Source organism: Anarrhichthys ocellatus, unplaced genomic scaffold (assembly GCF_004355925.1).
Source record: "Anarrhichthys ocellatus isolate YVR2014 unplaced genomic scaffold, GSC_Weel_1.0 scaffold15, whole genome shotgun sequence".
In the NCBI taxonomy this organism is placed as follows: domain Eukaryota; kingdom Metazoa; phylum Chordata; class Actinopteri; order Perciformes; family Anarhichadidae; genus Anarrhichthys; species Anarrhichthys ocellatus.
The window spans coordinates 7198883-7220824 of NW_022280045.1; the positions used below are offsets into that span (position 1 = coordinate 7198883).

The 21942-nt window shown below is 42.3% G+C and overlaps 2 protein-coding genes across 3 annotated transcripts; one reads left to right on the forward strand and one right to left on the reverse strand.

Moving 5' to 3' along the window:
* Window positions 1-1121: 1121 nt before the first annotated feature.
* Window positions 1122-12636, forward strand: LOC116387678 (occludin). The gene is made up of 9 exons (XM_031854979.1): window positions 1122-1202; window positions 2024-2594; window positions 3330-3533; window positions 3613-3774; window positions 7261-7394; window positions 8715-8975; window positions 9622-9793; window positions 9938-9979; window positions 10525-12636. The coding sequence occupies exons 2-9, from the start codon at window positions 2052-2054 to the stop codon at window positions 10624-10626; spliced, it is 1620 nt and encodes a 539-aa protein (XP_031710839.1). The 5' UTR covers window positions 1122-1202; window positions 2024-2051; the 3' UTR covers window positions 10627-12636.
* On the reverse strand, window positions 11049-19788 carry nr2f6a (nuclear receptor subfamily 2, group F, member 6a). Of its 2 annotated transcripts, none has more exons than XM_031854981.1 (6): window positions 18947-19788; window positions 17838-18607; window positions 16326-16420; window positions 14557-14891; window positions 14127-14373; window positions 11049-13373 (listed from the first exon to the last, which is right to left on the reverse strand). In XM_031854981.1, exons 2-6 carry the CDS (start codon window positions 18104-18106, stop codon window positions 13099-13101), a joined length of 1221 nt encoding a protein of 406 aa, XP_031710841.1. In that variant the 5' UTR covers window positions 18107-18607; window positions 18947-19788; the 3' UTR covers window positions 11049-13098. The 2 variants fall into 2 exon arrangements, with proteins under 2 accessions (XP_031710841.1, XP_031710840.1); XM_031854980.1 differs by having other exon boundaries at window positions 14557-14894.
* Between the last annotated feature and the right edge of the window lie 2154 nt (window positions 19789-21942).

The following is a 21942-nucleotide window of genomic DNA, read 5'->3' on the forward strand; positions in this document are numbered from 1 at the left end:
GTCTCAAGTCTTTGCACTCAAGACCCAAGTCAAGTCCCAAATCGAGACAGGCAAGACCCAAGTCCTAACCTTTGAGTTTTTAAATCCTAAACAAGTCACAATGCTCTCTTCACCAAATATTTTGTTGGTGTCTGAATCTGTCATTTTCGACCTGCACTTTTTGCGTCCTGCAAATCATTTGTGTTTCTTTACATAGTTTCTGTCCACGGATGACATTAGTTCTTCATGGTTGTCTTGGTAGAATGCTGTCGGATTGGTACCAACAAAGAAAATTAACACGTTTTAAATTACAAGGACAACTTTTTAATCTTTGGGTTTGGGGTAAGGTATCAAGTATTTTCCATCCAAAAAGCTCAAGTACAAGGGAAGTCATGTATCATTGGTTTAAACTCTATGTTGAGCTGCAAGTCTTTTTTTGATTTTGTTGAATCAAAAGTCATTCAATTTAAGAGTCCAAGTCATGTGACTGGAGTCCACAACTCTGGTCCCTTCTGCTATAAAATCACATCTGCATGTTTTACTGCAGGTTTACATGTTGGACTACATTGACAACCTGCTCTCAGTATTGCCTTTAACACTTCAAACCTTATGGAACTGCCTTCAGGACTGCACCTAACAATAGCTTTAAGAATCATTCAACTGTAAATGATTTTAACAATTTATCCAGTTGTTTGGTAGCCTCTGTAAAATATCAGGAAACACTGTCTGGAATTTATTTCATAATTTATTGTTTCAGTTCAAATTGGCTTCAATGTATGCAGGCAATGGATTCACTGTATGACCTGCCGTAATATTAATAATAATTACAATGAATTAATTACAATGAAGTTATCGTTTAGAGTAAACCTCCTCCTATATGTTTTGCTTTGAAACATTCATAAACTTTAAACGTTTACATGAAACGTTTATTACATAAAAAAAACAGTAGACTCAACCTGATGAAGTGTTTAATCTTTCATTTGAAGGCAGCCATAGCCTGTAAAGGATCTACGAGAGAGCACGTGTCAGCAGGTTGAATGTGCTGCTGCTGAGACACACGCAGCCGCTCCGCGCGTTTCGTTTGCTGGAAAGTATCCGTCCTGAGATATGACTCGGTTTACGATCGTCGGGGAAGTATAAAGAGGCCACCGTGGAGACTCAGCGATATGAGATCAACTGAGCTGGACGGGTGCAAAGTTGAGGGACGTTTTCTACAGTGCGAGGTAAGTTGTGTAGTATAATAGCCTATAGCTGACCATTTCATTGTTTAAGCTGTTAGACGGGTCACATTTATATTTCTTTTTACATTTGATTAATTATGCGACCTGTTGAATGTTTTTTAAACATGAATAACGGAGGTTTAACGTGTTGGTCAGATCGTACACTTGGAGTGGAAAGTAGACAGAAGCCAAATGATTTAGTAGAATTCCATTTCTTTGTTTTGATGTGTTTTGTATCATATCAAAAGAAACAAATTGAGTTTGTTTTTCTAACTTTCTGAGAGCAAAATTGAAAAGTAAAATAAACAGAAACAACTGATCTGCCACACTTGACTGGGCTTCTCTTGTAGCTTCCCCTTTTCTCTCAGTTAGCTGACACTCAGCAGGTGCACTCAGGTAACACATCTGTGGTTCTGCCCGCCTCTTATCTGCTTTCTTTCTGAATTATTGAAGACTGCAGGGTTCAGTTCCACTGGAGTGATGAAGCGTGAGTCAGCGATATACCAGCGACAGGGTTCAGGGATGGGCTGAGGTGAATGAAGCCCAGAGAGGTGCTTTAAAAACCTGGCCACATCAAATTAACAAAAAGAACAAGCAGTATTTATTTTTCTGCATTCGCATTTTCAATTCTAAGACAATTTACTCATGAAGGCATCACGTCAGAGGATTGAGACAACATAGAATTGACGATTTGCCACCTTTTAAAGCTGCTGTTAGATGTTGTCATTTTGTGGCGCTGAAACATGTATAAACAATATGAAGGGATGATAAGGAAATTGTTTTTTCCTTTAATTAATTAACTCATTTTTCCCTCCCTCCTCCAGGCGAAATTACAACAATATCCTCAAAATCATGTATGAACCTCGGTACTATGATAGCCCCCCTGTGTACAGCCCGCCTTGCAGCACCAACTCCCAAAGCTTCTATCCCCCCAGAAGCATCCAGCCCCCCCAGAGCCAGTATGCCCCCTACAATGCCCCCCCTGACTCCAACTACATTGAGGAGAAGCCTCAACACTTCTATCGCTGGTTTTCTCCTCCTGGTTTTGTCAAAACCTTCGAAGGAGCCACAGTACTCATGTGTTTCCTCATCTTCGCCTGTGTGGCTTCGACCCTGGTGTGGGACATGAATGGGTTTGGCTACGGGGGCTTCGGTGTCGGGGCTACAAGGGGGGTTGCAGGGATGGATGCGGGATATTATGGAGGCAGCTACGGCTATGGTGGCTCCTACATGACGCCACAATCTGCCAAGTCGGCGATGATTTCCATGGCGGCAATTAACTTCCTAGTTTCACTGGGCTTCCTGGTGGGGAGTTTCTCACGGTCTCGGATCATGAGGGGATGCAGGTTCTACCTCACTGTGTTCATTTGTGATATCATCTTAGCTGTCCTTCAGGTGAGTCTCACCAAATATTACAGCAGCTTATTACAAATCCAGCAGATACAAAGAAGAATTCGAAGTTGTGTTTCTGACCATTTGATGAATGTGGGTCCAATACTCTCCTTTTAGCGCTACTGTTGGTCTCCACCAGCTTCTGAGCTCAATATCTGTCTCTTCAGCTGCTAAATGCTCCACTGTGTTCAACAGCTAGTTGTTAACTGTGTCTATCTGCTGTTTAATGCTGAGCAGGTAGAATACAGTATGATTATAAGAGCTTTTTGCAGACAGCTGCTTTCTGTCTGGAAACAAAATTGATAAAAACGTAGAGAATGAAGCAAAACAATAAATTAGCAGGACAGAACATCAAAACAATGAGCTGAAAGGTGCTAAAAAGCTTAGTTGAAGTGAGGGTAATGTATACATATTATGGTTACCGTTAAGGTTATAGTTCTGTGTCGTTTCATCAAGCGATCCCTTTCCTATAACAGTCATTTACATCCATTGTTAATGTATGTAACAGTATTGATTAAGGCAGCTTTAAGTTTGTTATGTATCTTCCCCAACATCCTGTTTCAAAAGGGAAATTCATTACATTAAAGGTTCTCAGACACATTTTTGAAACTGACTGGTGAAGTGGCGATATGAACAAGCATCTTCTATGTGCATCACTGTAATGTTCAGAGAATAGTCTTTGTATTTTTTTACATGTTGCTCCATGTTAAATAAATGTGCCTTTCTTTTGACTCCAAGGGCATCATCGACATCATCTTTGTGATCGGGGTGAACCCGATGTCTCAGAGCTCACAGAGCATGCTGTACAATCCCATGCTGATGATGTGCCAGAACATCCAGGACAGCCCCAGCCTCAGCGGCAGCGCGGGGGCCGGTTTTCCAGGGGGGTTCCCCATGTACAATCAATACCTGCACCACTACTGCTACATGGACCCGGAGGAGGTTAGTGGGATCCTGCTATTTCATTCTATTCTCTTCTATTTTATTCTATGCTGATATATATGTGTCTCTCTTTCCTCAGGCCGTTGCGTTCGTGTTGGGTCTGTTGGTGGTGTTGGCCCTGTCCCTGTCTGCTTACTACGCCTACAAGACCCGCAGCAAGATTTGGCGTCACGGCAAAGCTAACATCTACTGGGACGAGCCGCTGGTCAGGTCGTCAGAGGGCCAGGATGTACAGGATTGGGTGAGTAGTGTTTTATGATTTCTTTCTTCGTGAAATATTAACAGAGGATGAATGTGGTTTGTGTTGTGTAAATGAGTGAGTTAAGATAATATACTAACTACAGTAAGTCCACTAACGACTTGTGGTTTATGTTTATTTCTATATATTCCAGCCAGATAACAAAACAAAAGCCAATATGCACACAGCATCAAGTCTCTCAGTTCTTGCTAGTGAACGTTTGGTTTTACAAACTCGCATTAACGTGCTGCTGTAGACTCAGAGAACGTTGCTGTTTATCTTTGGCACACCCAGGTATCAGTCTGACTGATCATTAACCAGACTAGTGATAATAGCTGCACAGATAAGCAACGTTATACGATTTGCTGTAAAAGAAAACAGTTCAGGAGACTCTTTCATAGTAATTTAGCTCGTGGTTAAGAGCCAGGTTTCTTGTTTTTATTTGAGCAGAGATCGTTACATGTGCTTTTCCTTTATGACCCTTTATGATCACACGTTTAAGGATCGCCTGAACCATTTGAAACCAGTCAAAGAAGGCTGTAAATGATTCACTGTGTTATTTACCAAAGAAGAAACAGTTGTTCTTAAATTAAATAAGCAGTATTTGATGAAATCGGTCTAGTAAATTCTGTGGAAGATTGAAATGAACAAGAGCTACAAATATATTGTAGTTGGCAAATTCTACTGTCAGCCATTTGCATATTAAACCAATTTTCTTTCTTGAACACAGAAACATTCAGACATTTATTAATAAACTGTCAATAGCAATGTGTACTTATTGACACCATTCTCTATATAATTGAACCAAAACATTAGAAAAGTACAATATAAAAGTTTTGATCTTAACCGTCAGCCTGAGAGATTCTTATACTGTACAAAAATTGTCTGGTATTTTGGAGTTTCATCCAACCAGAGGGCCTAAGAGACCTGCAGCAATTTGGCAGTTCACTTTGTTTTGCCTGCGGTCATGATGTGGGTTAGATACGCTTTTGTTTATGCGCTGTACACTGTTTGTACCCCACAGCTGTATCTTTGTCACATTGGATTGAGGCAGTGCATCAAAGTGGCCAAAAAAATCCTGTGGGAATTGGCAGGTGTGGCAACATAAAGAAAACTTCTCCACAGAAATACTCATAACTCACACTGTTCATTGTTCAAATACTTAGAATGACCCGTGATTGTGGGGACTTTTAATGACTTTTCTCTTCAGAAGAATTACAGCTTTGGTAGTTTATTCCAACTACGTGTCTTTGTTTTCAGAATACAGTAAAAGTTTTACATGACGGATGGATAAAGCAGAAATATCAGAGCCACTGTCCCAGACCATCAGTGCTCCAGCATTTAGCAGGTAGTCATGCTGCTGTAGCGCTCTGTGAAAGCTGTACTGTTCGCACTTCACAGCGGTAGCCTCATGTGGTATTTAGCAGTGATGAATCTAATAGAGTTCCATTGTACTATGAATGTATCATGTCCACCATGACTCGTTATGGAAAGGGAAGAAACATATTCAATCGGTTTATCCAGCGAGGCCTTGGCCTACATACTGCCTATCACTGCAAAGGGTGTAGCGAGTCACCTCATCGAGATGCAGGCCCTATTCTGGGGCACTCTTGTATTGCAGTGAAGATGCTTGCCTTGCAGGGAGGCATATATAATGTATGTGGCATGTATAATGTATAAAAAGGGTTGAGTTTCCTCAGTGTTGCTGTGTGAATCCCTACAGACTGTGGTGGCGCTAAATGATTCAGTATGCGAAGGGACTGCCGCAGATTAGACTCCTGGCAAAGAAGTCATTTCCTTGTGTTTTGTGCTTCAGTCGTACTTAACAGAACTAGGAAAAGAGTGGTGATTGAGAGAAAAAGGATAACGAGATTCATAGCAAACACAGACAAATTGTATGTTGATTGAATTTAACAGGACAGTCCAATTAATATGAGAAACCCACCCTTAAGGCGAAGAGGAGAACATAAATAGGCCTATAATTATGAAGTGATGAGGTGTCAAGTATGCAACTCTTCCCTACATATTAAATGTCCTAAAGTGGTGTATGCTGTAAAGAAATATATTTTAAAAAGCAAATAGGTCAAGTAGATCAACAGAAAAAAATGGCAGAAGCTGAAAAGTGATTAGTCTTTCAATAAGGACAACGATTGCTCATAATGGATTCTTTAAAGTGAGGATTTGTTGCTTTTTCAGTGTTAATCAGAAAAATCTCAAACTCATCACTTTGGGGTCTGGAGCTGAAACAATTAGTTGATTAATTCATTGGTTGATCACCTGAATTTTTATCAGCAACTTTTTTGTTAATCAGTGAATTGTTTGAGTTTCCAGTGCCAGCTTATTAAATGGGCTTTGGAAAAGTGTGATGCCTCTTATAAGTGAGTAATCGAGAAAATAAGCAGCAGCTTAATCTGTGATGAAAAGAGAAACTAAAACTCTCTCAGTCTGGAGTCGCCGTTCTTTGGATTTTAGCAAAAAGTGTCACTTTCACAAACATCGAATTAAAAATACTGTAATTGCACAAAGCAGCGGCTGTCACTGCACCTTGCTGCTGCAGGGTATCAGATTCCCTGCAGCTTTCTGGGCGTTCGTTTCCACGTAGAGGATCATCCTCCGGCTCCACATTCATGAGATCTATTTCACAGGCTGCATTTTCCAGACATTTGCATCAGCTCACTGGGGCCGATCCAGAAATAGGTCAAAGACTAGAAGTCATTAATGATGCATTTTACAGTATAACAGTAGATTACATGAGACATAATGCAGTTGTTGTGTTATTCTCTTTCAGAGGATGATTTCTTATGACCATGCATTTTTTGTAACAGCAGAAATGTTTGTTCCACTGATTTCACTCCTTTCTCAACCTCTCTCAGTGTGCTCATGGCGACACACACACACACACCTCCACTGCTAACATGCGTTTCATGTCAGACACAGTTCAGAAAATTGGTTTTGTGTGTTTCCGTCCAATTAACTGGTTCTGATAGTTGTTGAAAGAAAGGATTTAGGTGAGATACTGATCAGCGGGAAGGGACTTCTGCTCTCTTTTCCTTTCACTGCAGTGTGTGTTCACTGCAGGGCCAAGACTACGTGTGTGTGTGTGTGTGTGTGTGTGTGTGTGTGTGTGTGTGTGTGTGTGTGTGTGTTTGTGCGTGTTTGTATCTGTCTGGCAGTGACACAGCCTCTCTCATCTGAGTGTTGAGCGTAGCGCAGCTCTCCAGCTCTGTATTTCACTGCTTATGTGACAGATTCAGTGCAGAAAATCTTCTTTCTTTCCAGCGTACAAATGCATTTGATTTCTCCTGAGGACTTTCTCACACATATCACGTTGCTAAATTATGTTTCAGAATACTACATAATGGATATTTTCTGATTTTGTCTTGTGCATTTCCGCATGATTGGAATCAAATGAGCTGCACCGCGATGGAACAAAGTCCGACATTAAATGAATCGGTTCTGATTTCGTTTTCTCCTGATATTGTCTTATAGGTGAACCTTGTTGGAGATGTGCGCAGCACCCAGCAGGCACTAACTGCACCTGACCTGAGGGCGGAGAACAGTGTGGTCTCCTATGGCAACGGAACAGTCAGCATCTACAGTGAGGGAAATTGTAAAAGCAAAAGGTGAGTGATGGTCGCAGAGCCCCCAGGACACCGCAGCTTGATCTGTGTACAAAAAACAGGACACATGAGAAAAAAACATTTCTGTCCTGAACCTTAAAATCAACACATCTTACTTCCTGTCTGGAGTGATGCCTAATGTTTGGCTGCTCTCCAGACAGAGATAATTATAAAAAAATAAATACATTATTTTTCAGTTGAAATCATATAAATTATAGTGATCTGTTGTCTCATCGTGGTCTTCAACAAATATGTGATGATGAATCATTTTTAGGGCTATTCTCGACCAAAGAAATTCTTAGTCAAACCTCATATGATTAAATCGATTAGTTGATTTAATAGGATCACACAAATGCACCACTTTAAATATTGTTAACAAGAAATGTGCTCTGAAATTTCTAAAAAGTTTTTTTTTAAATTGCCTTATCACCAAAAGAAATTGTATTAGACTAAGACCAAAACAGCTGATTAGTCGACTAACTGACTAGAGGGGAAAGCCCTAATTGTTTTATATCAGAAGTGGAACAAGTGGCCCAAAACCAAATTAGGGGGTGTTAAATTAGATAATTAGCTGTTATGGTTTGATCAGATTGATCAGATTGTTTCCACAATGGGAGAGGGAGTTGCAATTTCAAGGAAATGTTCTGCATATTTGCAGAACATTGCTATTGTTAATGATGTTCGGTCAATTGTTGAAGTCCACAGAACAGAGCATTTTAGTTCTTCATTGTTTTTTTGTACTGTGTGTGAGATTGATAAATGAGTATAATGACAAACTGTTGAGGCTAAATTAAAATCGGTTATTCGTGAAAAATGCCATTTAGTGACACCACATATAACACCACAATTCTTTTGAAATAGAAAACAAAATGTCCACTGTTTTTTGTCATAGGTTTAATAAATGTCAAGTGAACACTCGTCATCTAGTGGTTTCATGTCCACAAACAAAGTGTATGATGAGAACTGTTCTTTATAGAGCTTCATCTGCCTGGAATATGCTTCAGTTCAGTCAAAACACTTCTTGATTTCATAAGTAATCAGCTGCATGTGGCCTGCAGCTCAATATTTGGAGAGGATAATGACGCATATCATGTTTTCAGGCTCTTAAATGGTAAATCTCCAAATATATATACATTTTATATACTATTTGCTGTTCATGACAACAAAAAGCCGATGCCAAAATCAACAACGCTTTTTTTCTTCAATATGAATTGAATTCCTGAACTTAAACTAAGTAAATCCAACATAAATGAATGCAGCTACAGGCATTCAAGCACAAATACACAATCGATCATGTGATACCTTTGTGTTGCTTCTTCATAGTTTCTTTGCTGACGACAGTAATCGTTGGGCCGCGGAGCCTTTGTACCAGAACAGCAGGGTCACAGTTTGCTCTAGCAGCTCCTCAGACGACACTGACAGCATCAGGAAACCGCCTCCTTATCATGTGGAGAAGGAACAGAGAAAGGGCCGAGGGCACAGGCCTGCTGCTCGGGAGAGGATGGAGTCCCCGTGTGAAACTGGTTACACCACCGGAGACACTGCCAATGAGCTGGACGGGGACCGCACAGATTACCTCTACAGGTGGGCCACTATACTCTGCTGCCAGTCAATACTGCAATCTTGGTGGGAAATAGGGGAAAATTGGTTTTCAATAATTCATTAAAGCAAAAAACAGGAAATACAACATGAAACACAAATGAAAAGATAAGTCATTTTTAAATGAAAAAATAAATGAAGGGAAAAAGGATAAATTATTATAGGCCTCAAGCTTTAGTTACTGTAATCCAGCTGAAAGACTTTAATTTAATTTAGTTTCACTGAAGAGCTGTACATTATCTACATGCTCATTGGCAGGAAAAGGCTATGTTGACTATTTGAAGAAAGAAAAGCCTTATTTAAACGCAAATGTAAAAATGTTATACCAATCTGAGAGGAAGCCTTACTTGGCTTGACATTTTCTTATTAATCACAATATTAATGAAGAGACTTTGTGCCCTGCCCTGAAAGAGTATTCATATTATTACAGAAGAAAATGCTGTAATACTACAAATGCTATCGAGCATCACTACCGTCTTCAAGGCAACATGGCCAACGGTTTAAATTATTTTAATTAAATACTGGTAAGAAGACTGATTTTTAAAAAAAACATCTCTTTTTGCCACACTGCCTCTATAATAGTTTACATTTAATAATCATTTGATGTTGTTATGCTAATATCCCACCCCAGGCTGTACCCAGAGATAACTTCAGACGAGCAGCGCCGGCAGTACAAGAAGGAGTTTGAATCCGACCTGGCCTGCTATAAGAGCCTCTGTGCCGAAATGGATGACATCAGTGACCAGATGCACAAGCTGAGCCGAGAACTGGACATGTTGGACGAGGACTCCGCGAAGTACCAGGTAGAGAAAAACAGGAGGCAGGAGCTCAGAGTGGCAAAACTCAGGGCCGACTGCCAGGAGACAGTCATAGCTGTGCCAATATAATAATTGTCTTATATTGTTTATGATGTAAAATCAATTCAGTGAGAGAATTTCTATTTTCAGGGTGTGGCAGACGAGTACAACCGACTGAAAGACCTGAAAAAGGTGAGTGGAATCACATCTGTGGTATCATAATGTGCGATTACGTTACTAACATACAATCGTTTGATATTTTGGAAAATATACTTATTTTGTTTCCTTTCTAAAATGGGAAGTAAAATCTAAGACACAACAAACAGCCCATTTGGCAAATAACCAGCCGTAAAACTACAGCTTGCTAGCTAGCGTGCTTTCCAAGCGCGCCGTTTATTCAGAGAGCGTTTAAAGAAACAATTCACCTCAAAATCTAAAATACATATTTTACTTCTTACCTTTAGTGCTATTCATCAATGTAGATTATTTTGGTGCGAGTTGCCTAGTTTTGGAGATATTGGCTGTAGAAATGTCTCCCTTCTCTCCAATATAACGGGACTAGATGGCACTCTGCTTGTGGTTCTCAAAGCGCCAAAGAAATGAATTAAAGGAACTCTACAGCATTGTCTCTTTCCAGAAATCATGACCTGATTACTCAAGTCTCTTGTTGTGAGCAGGTTATCCTCAGGTGAACTGTTCCTTTAACATCTGCTTGTTTCAATTTCTTTTTCTTCTAGACGTCAGATTGTCAAGCAAAGAAGAAGCAGTGCAAAGAGCTTCGGCAAAAACTTTTCCACATCAAACGTCTGGTGAAGATCTTTGACCAAGGTCTTTGTTAGTGCGTCTTTCAAATCTGTCCAAACAGCGCCGGGGTTTGACATGAAACAAGGATTGATCCTCCAGTTCCTCTCCAGTTTCACTGCTCTGCTATTTGACTTGTTGAACAGTTCGGCCCTCGAACCTAGATTAGATTTTACATTTCAATGTAAACTTGAAATTGTTTTAATTGTTACAGAAGGTTGTAGTGTGGTAAGTAATGAATGTTTTTACACAGAAATAATGTCATGAATGAAGATATGAATATAAAAGGATGGAAATAAATGAGCAGTTAAGACGGGCCGATTAATTCACATTCATGAAAACACTTATACATTGATGGTACATGTTGCAGTGTTTATTTGGCATTCTTCATACAGATGTAATTACAACACTTTTTCAAGTAGTTTGAAAAAACAAAAACAACATAACAAAAGACACATCGTCATCTTCCGATTCTTTTAATAACGTTGCCATACACAAGAAATTTCAAAAACGTAAGAACTCAGTAACACAAAGATAAGAAAACATTAATAGCATTATCTATCTTTTTTTTTTTTTTTTTCCTCGATGACAAAATTGTGTGAGTCGTTGCCTAAAGGAAGAAAATCCAAACAACTTTCAAAAGGCCCGGCGGCAGATCACGAAGCAGAGCTTCATCCTTCCACTTTGCGTTTGAAAACACTAAATGCTAAAACATGTTGTATTTGGAGTTGATTTCATTCTTTCCTATCAAATATTTTACTGTGATTTTGTAAACTCGCCTCTTGAAATACCTTCTTGAGGTAAATCCTGGTGGACCAGCGAATGTAGGGCCCTTCCCCTTTCAACTTGTCACAGATAGTGTAATGTTTTGGCATTGAATATCCTCCAAGTGCAGTTTTTCCACCAGACTTTCATCTGTTACGGTATCGTCTCACATCATTCGCAACAGTAGAGACTCACTCAGAGCATCTCTCTGTCATACCAGCTGACATGGCATGAAGATAAGCTTCTTTTTTTGACATCTAAACAGATGACAGAGGTATTTTCATGTAAATACATAGAGAAAAAAACAAAACATTTAGGAGCTAACAGTGAAAGCAATATTTAAATGTTTAAATGAACCTTGAATTACATAATGTAAAATAATGAAACAGTCTCCACTTAGCAGAGATCCAAAACAACATTTGAACATGCAAAAAGACAAAGTTGGCCTCAATATATATACATTTCAATACATTTTCCAAGAGGTCATGACCCCCAGAAACAGCAATGGTCGCCATAAACTGGTATTTAATTAGTAGTGTGTTGGTTATAAACTCTCACCACCAACTGTAACTAATTCTTACATCTTGAGTTGTTTGTTTAGTTAATGTCAGCCTGCCGTTTCTCAATAATAATAATAAAAAAATGTATCCAAACAATGCATGATAGCTGAATCCACCTTATTCAGTCAGTCAAAACTCATATTCCAAACACAAGAGTGAAAATCACTTTGGGGAATCTTTTTTAAAAAGATACTAGACGAATGTCTGTGATGCTCATTTCATATTTTATATGCGTTCCAAATTCATAATGAATAACAAGACAGTTGTCAAAAAGAAGGCGGTTTCTGGTGAACAACATTTACAGAGGTTTGTGTTTAGGAAATATCAGACTGAAGCATTCTGATGTCTACTGAGGTATTACTCCACTCATGTAACAACAGTGAGCCCTGTGAATGAATTTAAATGCATTGTTCACTTGATGGTCAGGCAGTCACAAGAGTCCGTCTGTCTCTTTGTCTCTCTGCTAATTATTCTATTTAAAAAAACATCTCCGAGGATGATATGATAGACTTTGGTGATTTTTTTTTTTTTTTTTTTTCCTTGGTTTTGTCTTCGTTCTGTTCCATGTGATTGGCTCCTTGGCTTCTTCCACAGTGCTGAGCCATGAGAGCGCTGAATTCAATGAAGCCTTTACTTTGTCTTCTATTCAGTTCACCACAATTAGATCCATTCTAATCATGCTACCGTATTGTCATGTTATCAGTCGTGTGAATAAAAAGGTCACTGTACCACAAATGTTGAGCCATGGAAAATGAGCCCGGTGTGGGGGAAAATGTTCTGCTGACTTTCAGCGGCGGGACAGTTTTGTCCTCTCGATGTTTTTGTAGCAGGGTGCTGCTGCCCTCTACATGAAACTGCAGCGTCTTTAGTCACTATGGCATGTGGGTGGTGACATGACTGGCTGTGGTGGCCATATCGGAGCCCAGCATGAAAAGCTATTCTCTGGCCGGAGACCTGGCACCAGAACGACTGGGCTGGCAACAAGACATATCCAGCCTGGCACTGGCTCCTCTCTTCACTGGAGGCCCGTGTGGAGACAGAGGGCTCGTTTCATGAGGGGGAATAGAGCGGTTACAGTACAGTACATATGACGGCCAGCTGGCACTGCAGTTTGTTAACCACACAGATGGATAGTGATGAGTCAGGAGTCACTTATCCCAGACGGAGACCTCGTCCGTAAGGGGGCTACTGTCCTGGGACGTACGGCCAGCTGATTGAGCTTCCGGAGAGCTGCATGTCACGGATCAGCGTCTCGATGGGTGTCTTTCCTACCAGGCGCATGAAAAAGAGCTGCGAGATGAGGCTGGCGGGAACGGCGCGCAGGGCGGGGAGGCGCAGGAGCAGGCGTCCGAATCGCTGAGGCTGACTCGGGTACTGCATCCTCTCGTACTCCGTCAGAGCCACCTGAGCCTTCTCCTGCAGAGACTCCACATGGACTGGGTCTGTTAGACCACAGGCATCTGAGAGAGAGGGAGGGAGGAGGCAGTTACTTAATAGTGTGGGTGGGTTACATAAAGAGTCGTGATGAGCCGAGAGGAATGTTGAAATCCCCAGCAGATAATGTGATAACATGCCCCTGAGGAGAACACATTCAAACGTGGTGCCTCAGCATGTCTACACTGTAAAAAGAAAACATTTAAAACCTATAAACCCTGATCATAGCAGTTTGTTTAAGCGCGACACATAAAAAAAACGATCAGTGACAGCAGTAAATTATACATCGCATAGTGCATTATTGCATTTTCATTAATACGCCAGGAGATGGTGCCATAGTAAGTTTTAAGATCTACGGTTTTACTGGCCTTTAATTTGGTTATTTAAGACGTCCTTTTGTGTGTTAAATTCCTATTCATTGTTGTCTATAAGAGGAGCAGCCCAGCTATTTTGATCTGTTTTGTAGTTGTAATGTCTTCTGTGGCTTTGAGGGAGCTTTGTCAAGTCTGAAAAAGTAACCCTGTTGATGACGTAATGATGTCATCAGGTCTATCTCGGCTTAGACTTGGAGTCTTTCTAAACATAAAGCTTTATGTTGAGTTTGAAAGATGTGAGTGTTTGTCGGGCAGGGGAGGTCTGATGAAAGACTCTATTGAGTTGCATTATGGGAAATGAAGGATCCAGTGTTTTTGGAGATGCTGGAGACAGAATGTCAGAATATCTCAGCCACAGCTGCACTAACTTTGACCATTGAAAAACAGAAGAACAGCAACAATCACCTGGTGAGAAGAGCGCAATGGCCTTGAGACAGCTGTACTCAGCCGAGTCCACCTGCAGCCGGGTCAGCTTGTCCACCTGGTCCTGGAACACCCTCACCTGGTCCATGAAGGACACCACACGCTCCGCAGACATGGGCGAGGAGTGGAAGCCGGCCGCGGCCAACAAGGGAGCCATGTGGAGCGGCAGGGCCGACTGGGCCGCGTTGAGGATGAACAGCTCGCTCCAGCTCAGCCTCAGCAGGGCCACCTGCGGATTTGTTAGTGTGTTAATCAGATTGACCTACACTGTCATCATCCATTATTAATGTTCACTATAGTCATTGTATATTTATGTTTTGATGTAGACAACCTATCCTGTTACCATCTGACAACAAGGGAATAACACCCAAACACTTCAAACCAGGTTTGAAATCAAAACAAATCTACTAACCTGATCTGACACAGGCAGCTCGGGGAAATAAGGGATGCTTCTGGCCCACTCCACGGTGCTGAAGAGCAGCCTGGCAGCCAGTTCACAGATGTTATCGATCCCCATGGCGTTATCCGGACTGGCCTGTTGGTTGTACTGGTGTCCAAACCGACTGCTGGGGTACGGTTCGGCACGCAGCAGCTGGGAAATGAGCTCCGACACCGGCTGACCTCCGCCGCTTCCTCCGTTGTTGTTGTTGTTGTTATAGAAGTCGGCGCCTCCAAGGCCGCTGGCGCCACCTATTGGCGTGATGGATGGGCTGAGGCTCGGCTGAGGTGGGATGCGACCGCGTTGAACTGCTGTAGTTTGGTTGGGGTACAAAGGGGAGGCGAGGAGAGGAGGAGGGGGGGGGGAAGACAGATTAGACAGAAAGGAGATGAAAGCAAAGGGGTCGTGAAGTAGATAAAAAAAGAGGAGAAAGGGGTGAAGGACAAGGGGAGGTATGGGAGGGGATTTGGAGAAGAAAACGGAGAGAATGAAAAATTAAAACTGAGTTCAGCCAGCAGTGTATGTCAGATTATCAGCAGACAGGCTCAACCTGAAACTATTCTTGAAGATTAAAGGAGGCCCAATTAAGCCAAGACTGATTCCTCAAGAGCAGCATGAAAGAGAGGAGAAATATTCTCGCGATGGTCAGGCTAGATGAAGGTTATCTACTGCATGGAAATAAAACAAAGACTCTGAGACAAGAATCCAGTCTCCATTCAAAATGTAAAATCTCTGAAATATTCAGTCTGGAGGAGAATTACAACATGCTACTGCAGAAACCTTACTATACCCCAATCTTTATGCACACCGATTTATCTTACGCTCAAAAACACCCTTTGAGAAAAGAACATCACCTAAAAATCCCCACGACCCTGACAGAGAGCGTTACTGAGAAAACCAAGGCAGCAGGGATGACTACTGATGAGAGAAACGTTCATTTGGGGATGTGAATTTATCTGGTAAGAATCTGTCCTCGAGCAAGACACTGAATCCACTCCAGCCCCAGGAATGCTGGTCTGTATCTGACCCTGACCTCTCTGTGGAGGTGGTCAAGCAGAGGCAGCATCTCTGCAGGGAGCCATAATGTGTCTCATTAGCATACCTTACGACTTGCGAGTATGAGACACACCAGATACCCTTCTATTTAAAAATCACAAACCTTCATCTATAAACTACATGATCGGTTTCTGTGCATCCATCGCCGTGACGTTGAACGACGCCTCACTACGGGCGCCATCACTTCAGGTGAAATCCCCGTATTGGATTCTGACTGATCGAACCAGCACGGCAGAGGGTTTCTGCAGCTTCAACCAGAGGCTTAATGCTCTGGGACACAGGTGTCTTAGCACTGTCTCCCTCTCAGTCACTCTCACACAGGCACTAGATTAAGCCACTTAGTACATGGCATTGAGCTGACACGCATGGCTTGCTTAGCCATGATAGGGCCAAGACGGCAGACTTTTGTTGCCATTTTCTCTGCACTATGGAGCTTGTGGAGCAGAAGAGGCAAGATAATGACAAAGGCAAATTTAACTATGATTGATTTCTTCTATCTTCTAAGAGCAGCTGATTGAAGTAATGGAACTGCTCACTGAAGACATCAATTACTTTTTTAGATCAATTCATTTGCAGCATTTTCAATATTGCACATGTACAATGACAGTGTGTCCCACAGTGTCTCCAATCCTTTTCCAAAGGGATCACAATGGTTGGCGGATTTCTGGATCGGGGTGGACAGATACCTTCTTTGCGCATGCCAACACGGAAACACTTCTTCAGTCGGCAGTACTGGCACTGGTTCCTGTGGTGCTGGTCAATCTGACACTCTCTGTTCGACCTGAGAACAGAAACATTTCATTATAGGACTATAGGTGTTGGGTTTTTAACAAATTTCTTTTGAGTTTTAGGAACTGGAATGAATGATTTTGTACTAATGCAGTGTCAGACTGTGTGATATGCTTTGCCCTTAACGAGTGGTTTCAAAAGCATCCAAACTTAATGCCAAATGTGTAACCAATCCTGCTTCACTGCTCAGTGATGCACAGTCTTCCCTTCCTATTAAAGTGCTCTTGAACATTAATATTGCATCAGATTTACCATAAGGCTGCAGGCAACATTGCCATGCTTAGAAAGCAGACGATCGTATCATTCACTGTTACTTCAGCAACGTGACTTCAGTCACATATCTCAACTGTGTACTTTAGTAGAGGCAAAACAATTAGTTGATTAATCAATAACTCAATCAACAGAAAAAAATGTTTGCAACTTTTTTGATAATTCAAAATAATCAGTTTATTTTTTCAGTCTGTTCTCAAGAAGAACACGCCTAACATTCTCTGCATCTCATTGTTTTTGATGCGACGGGCTGCTGCTTTTCTTTTCATATTTAGTTTTCAATGAAACATGTAAATTTCGGTATTTTTTTGGTCAGACAAAACAAGCCATGTGAAGATATCACCTTGGGCTCTGAGAAATTGTGACTATTTATTGACATTCCATAGACTTAAATGATATCAATTTATTGTAAAACTCATGATCATAATATACATAATGTGGAACTTAAAACTGTATGTGGAAAGTTATTAACAGTTAAAAAAGAGTCAAACAGTTACACATCTTATCTCTCTTCCATGACAACAAAAGTCTTTGTTTAACTTTTTGGATGTGGATCTGGCTCTAGATTATAGAGACATCTTTATGAATGGTTCTGTGTGTGGAAGGCTTTACAGACATACTGCAGCAAAGCTGCAATCAACAATAAACCTGCCACACATTTCACAATAATCAAGTCATTGTTTGCGCTGGAGCTATTGTTTTATCCGACAGGTTTGGCCTGTTAGCTTGCTCAAATGATCAAAATAGAAATAGAAAAATGTAATTAAAATAGAAATAGAGATTGTTTCAGCTCTATCATAGACACACCTTGTATGTTTTGTTTGCAGACATTGCTTTGTGTAACTGTAACGGTTAACGTGTCTTTATGCAATATTTACTGATGACTAGTTCGTTATTTCAATTTCAAATGGCAGAAATACATCGTGGCGTTATGAGTTTAACATTTAGACTCATCTGTACTTTGTAAGAACTACGTTCATATGGAAACATCGCAATGCATTTTAACACCTGTGTCGCTATAAATTAGGTAACATTGTTGCCTACACTTTCAGTTTTCAGCAGCATTTTTAAAAAACGATTATCAGACCACTAAACTAACTAAACAAAACAAAAAGAATCACCCACAATGCCCCTCTCACCTGCAAGTGTAGCTGAGGTTGCGTCTGACGCTCCTCTTGAAGAAGCTCTTGCAGCCCTCGCACGTGAAGACGCCGTAATGTTTCCCACTGGACTTGTCCCCGCACACCACGCAGTCCACCACGCAAGACTTGTCGTCGTCTCCGGCCTCCATGTCGCTCCCTCCCGCCTGGGGAGATCTGTCTTCTTCCTCCCCCTTCAGGTAGCTCTTGTCCCCCAGCCCGTTGGTGCCCCCATTGGGATCTCCCCAGCCCCCACTCACCATGGCCATCGCTTGGTTACCGAACCACGGCGGAGGAAACACGGACAGGCAGCCAAGATTGTCTGGCTGCTGTCAAGGTACATAAATATCAGAAAGTCCGGAGTGTGTTTGCCCTCACCTGGAGAGAGTCAGTATGTTCTGCCCTCACTTGGTAATCAAATCTTTTGAGCACACAATGTCAAAACTTGGGGGGAAAAAAGTCCTCAAGCTAAACAATGTGTCAATGGTAAAGAAAAAAGGCTCAGCATTTAAGAGGAGGGTGTTTGGCATATAAAAAAAAACAAGAGCCGATCAGTCTCCTCCCACTCCACTATGACCTGGAAACAGTCTCGGTGTGGCAACTTTTTAGTGTTGCATGCCTGTGGATTTCAATTCCCTCTTTTTGTTCTTCTTTTCTTCTCCAGCTCGTAGCCTCCGTGTGTTGTTTTGTCCTTTTTTTTTCCTTCAGACAGATTCCTGTCGAAGAAGCAGCCTTCTCGGTCGAGCGGTCTCGCCCTCCAGCCAGGGAACCTTTCACAGGAAACAATGAGTCAAACGTATGCAGCACACATTCTCCTACAAGACAGCAGCAACGGCAGAGTAGAATCGCAAGCGAATGACATGAGGTGAAAATCTCCCCCTCTCTCTCACACACACACACACACTCACTCACACACACACTCCGCTCTGTCTCTGTAGCAACAGTAATGGCTGAAGAAGGACCTCTGTGTAGCCTTAGCACATGCCTGGAAAGGCTTTGACCAGCCCTCTTAAAGCACCCCTAACACTCAATTTGTCCTCGCTCATATAAGGCAGCTGTCCACCGAAAGATTCACCCCTAAATCCCTCTAGAAATGACGTCAAGCTTACCTCGACGTCAATGTGCTGTGTGTCTATGGCTTCTCCCCCTCACCGGGAAAATAAAACCTTTTCTCGCTCTAGATCTTCCTTCCATCCAGCGAGGCAGAGAGCGCAGACACGGCTCTCCTATTCTGCTGTAATCCTGCCCGCGGCAGCAGCATTGTGACCCACAAAGAAGACATCGCACGTCACGCAAAAACAAGTTGATGTCCACACAACAACAACATCACTTTCATGTGGTCGTGCGCTTCTCCTTCTTCTTCTCCTCCTTCTTCTTCTTTGAGGCACCGCCGGCTGCAGACGAGGCGACGTGGACCTCCTGCTCTCGCCTCCAAAATGCACAAGTAGATCCTCGACACAAGGAAGTGATCTCTCTCGCTTCCCTGCTTGTTGTAGCACGAGTGCTCGGTTGTGACGATATCCTCCGCGTTGCTTCCTTCCCAAAACAACAACACAAAAAACAAAACAAAAATCAAGTAAGCAGGAGAGTGTCCGTCTGCTCAGCCCTCCATAGTCCCTGTGGTTGCTCTCCAGGCACTCATGCGGGCGTCTCTCCCCGAGCCTTTTGTCAGTGCTTGCCCACCAAGAACTAATGACTTGCGGCCTAGCCCAGTGTGCTGCTTTTCATCCGCGTGTGTGTGTGTGTGTGTGTGTGTGTGAAGCCTTTCCCTATGGCTCAGGCAAATAGGAGGTGGGGGTGGAAGGGACGGGTGCTTCTCTTCCCCCCCCCCCTCGGTCTCTCTCAGGCTTCAGAGTCCACAAATCAAATTATGATTGAAGAAAAATGGCCACAGCCGGAGACAGGCTGGATTTCTCGGCGTTTGCTTTTTTTTTTTTTTTTTTTTTTTTTTTTTTTTCTCCTTGCCCCTCTTTCCCCTTGTCTGTTTTCATCCAACCTATTTGGGTGTTGAGAGAGAGATCAAGCAATGCGAGGGAGGGAGGGAGAAGAGTGTGTGCAGAGGGGGAGGGGGCAGTGTGTGTGTGTGTGTGTGTGTGTGTGTGTGTGTGTGTGTGTGTGTGTGTGTGTGTGTGTGTGTGTGTGTGTGTGTGTGTGCTTCCAGTGATTTGACACTGCTATTCAAGCCTTGCGGTTTCCATGGTGCTGGCTGCCTTATATGGCCATTGGAGTCAAAGAGCAAAGAGAGTGGGCTGTGTGGGGCAGTAAGCACACACACACACACACACACACACACACACACACACACACACACACACACACAGGAAGGATGTGGAGGATCTCTCTCCTCAGAGACGCAGAGAGCATGACCCCAAGGCCTCAAAAAACCCTCCGACAATACCGGATTACCCCGAAGCCTTGCAACAAATACAAGCAAGCAGAGCTCCTGCCCTTTTGTCTTTTAGAAAGCAATCAAATGTGGGGGGGGGGTTTCGGCGTTGCGGTACACGTTATAAGAAGCCGTGCAAAACAGCAGAGAGCTGAGCTTTATTTCTCAAAGGGCGGTGATATCTTTCCCATTTGAATGACACACTTTGATCTCACATGTGTGAGAGCAGCCCGCCTGAGAACGGCTTATTGTGCGGGAGGTAAAGGTTACCTTCTCGTGGTCATTGCTCATTTGCTCAAGGCCCTCTGTCTCAGCGCTTTGTGGAGCACACAGTGATTTGTGTTCGAGGTTACCCCGAGAGGTCAAACCGACTTTCACACCCCTGCCACGCTAAAAAGCCCAGGGTCAAATGCAGATAAAGGGGAGGGGAGGACGCACAGCAGCCCTGGATAAGAGCTTTAGGAGATAAGTGCTGAATCTGCTTGTAAATGTGCAGCTCTTTGGGGGGGGGGGGTGTAGATATGGCGAGATGAAAGTGTCGGTCCCCTGAGAGATTCACTATATGCGACTTGTTGTCTTATCTAAAGAGCGTTTAAGGCATCCACCCCCCCCCCCCCCACACACACACACACACACACACAAACACTTATATGGCATTCCTAAATCTAAACCCAGCTTTACCCCCTGGAGAACAGAGTGTGTGTGTGTGTGTGTGTGTGTGTGTGTGTGTGTGTGTGTGTGTTAATTTGAATGAAAGTCCCTTTAATTAGGCCACTGTGCTTGCTTATTGTCACTTTTTGTGTTGGGAAAGATTAGGCTTGTCAAATAAAGGGTGCTTGTAAAAGACTGTGAGAAGATGAGATAACACAGAGCTGTTAATCAATCGTTTTGTACTGAAGACATTTTAAATTGTTCTGTTTGTTGCTTTTTGTTTGTATTTTAATAGTAGGTATCATCTCAGTCTTAATTTCACTGAAACTTTTTGAGTCAATTTTCTGATGTAATCACATACATTTTCTGATCACTGATGTCTGTGTCAAAAGCTACTCCGTTATAATGGTGGTGATGTTCACTTTGATATTTATTTCAGTCGCATTCAGTAAATTCGAGCTCCCCATTACGGACAGGCTTGCCTCATCTTGCTTTGACGCTGCTCCGGTGCTCCTGGACACTGGACTTCTTCTATGTCGTCTTACATGTAGCTTTACCCTTACTTCACCAAATTGCAGCAGAATATCGACAATTAGTCGGTAATTTACAATAAAATATAATTTGAACAGACTGAATATTTCCCTAAAGAAGAAGAACTATGATATACTATAGACTGAAAGATATGCTGCATATGCCTAACATTTCCACTTCAGGGTGTGTGTACGTGTGTGTATGTGTGTGTGTGTGTGTGTGTGTGTGTACGTGTGTCTGTGTCTGTCTGAGAGAAACCCCCGAGGGCCGGAGTGACGTGACCTTTGAACCGACAGTCGGGAATGTAGTTGCTCCCAGCGAGCAATGCAGAAATGCAAGACCGCAAATGTTGCAAAAAGATAAGATGTCTGCCAAGCTGCCAACCCAACAGATGTACAGTGTAACGCACACAGAGACAGTGTAGCAGTTTAATAGTGAGCTGCAGTTCAAAAACTCTATTTAGACCAAACATAAAAGGGTCAGGTTATGTAAAAATGTAGCCGCGTGGTGCAGTATTGGCTGCTTTGCCACACTTGG

Excerpts from the sequence above, each read along its gene's own strand:
- LOC116387678 (XM_031854979.1), top strand. The coding sequence starts at position 2,052 with ATGTATGAACCTCGGTACTATGATAGCCCCCCTGTGTACAGCCCGCCT. Across the intron at positions 8,976-9,621 it reads CGCACAGATTACCTCTACAG|GCTGTACCCAGAGATAACTT; the intron begins GTGGGCCACTAT and ends ATCCCACCCCAG. Across the intron at positions 9,794-9,937 it reads AGGACTCCGCGAAGTACCAG|GGTGTGGCAGACGAGTACAA; the intron begins GTAGAGAAAAAC and ends TTCTATTTTCAG.
- nr2f6a (XM_031854980.1), bottom strand. The coding sequence starts at position 18,106 with ATGGCCATGGTGAGTGGGGGCTGGGGAGATCCCAATGGGGGCACCAAC. Across the intron at positions 16,421-17,837 it reads AACCTCAGCTACACTTGCAG|GTCGAACAGAGAGTGTCAGA; the intron begins GTGAGAGGGGCA and ends TTCTGTTCTCAG. Across the intron at positions 14,895-16,325 it reads TGTTGGCATGCGCAAAGAAG|CAGTTCAACGCGGTCGCATC; the intron begins GTATCTGTCCAC and ends ACCAAACTACAG.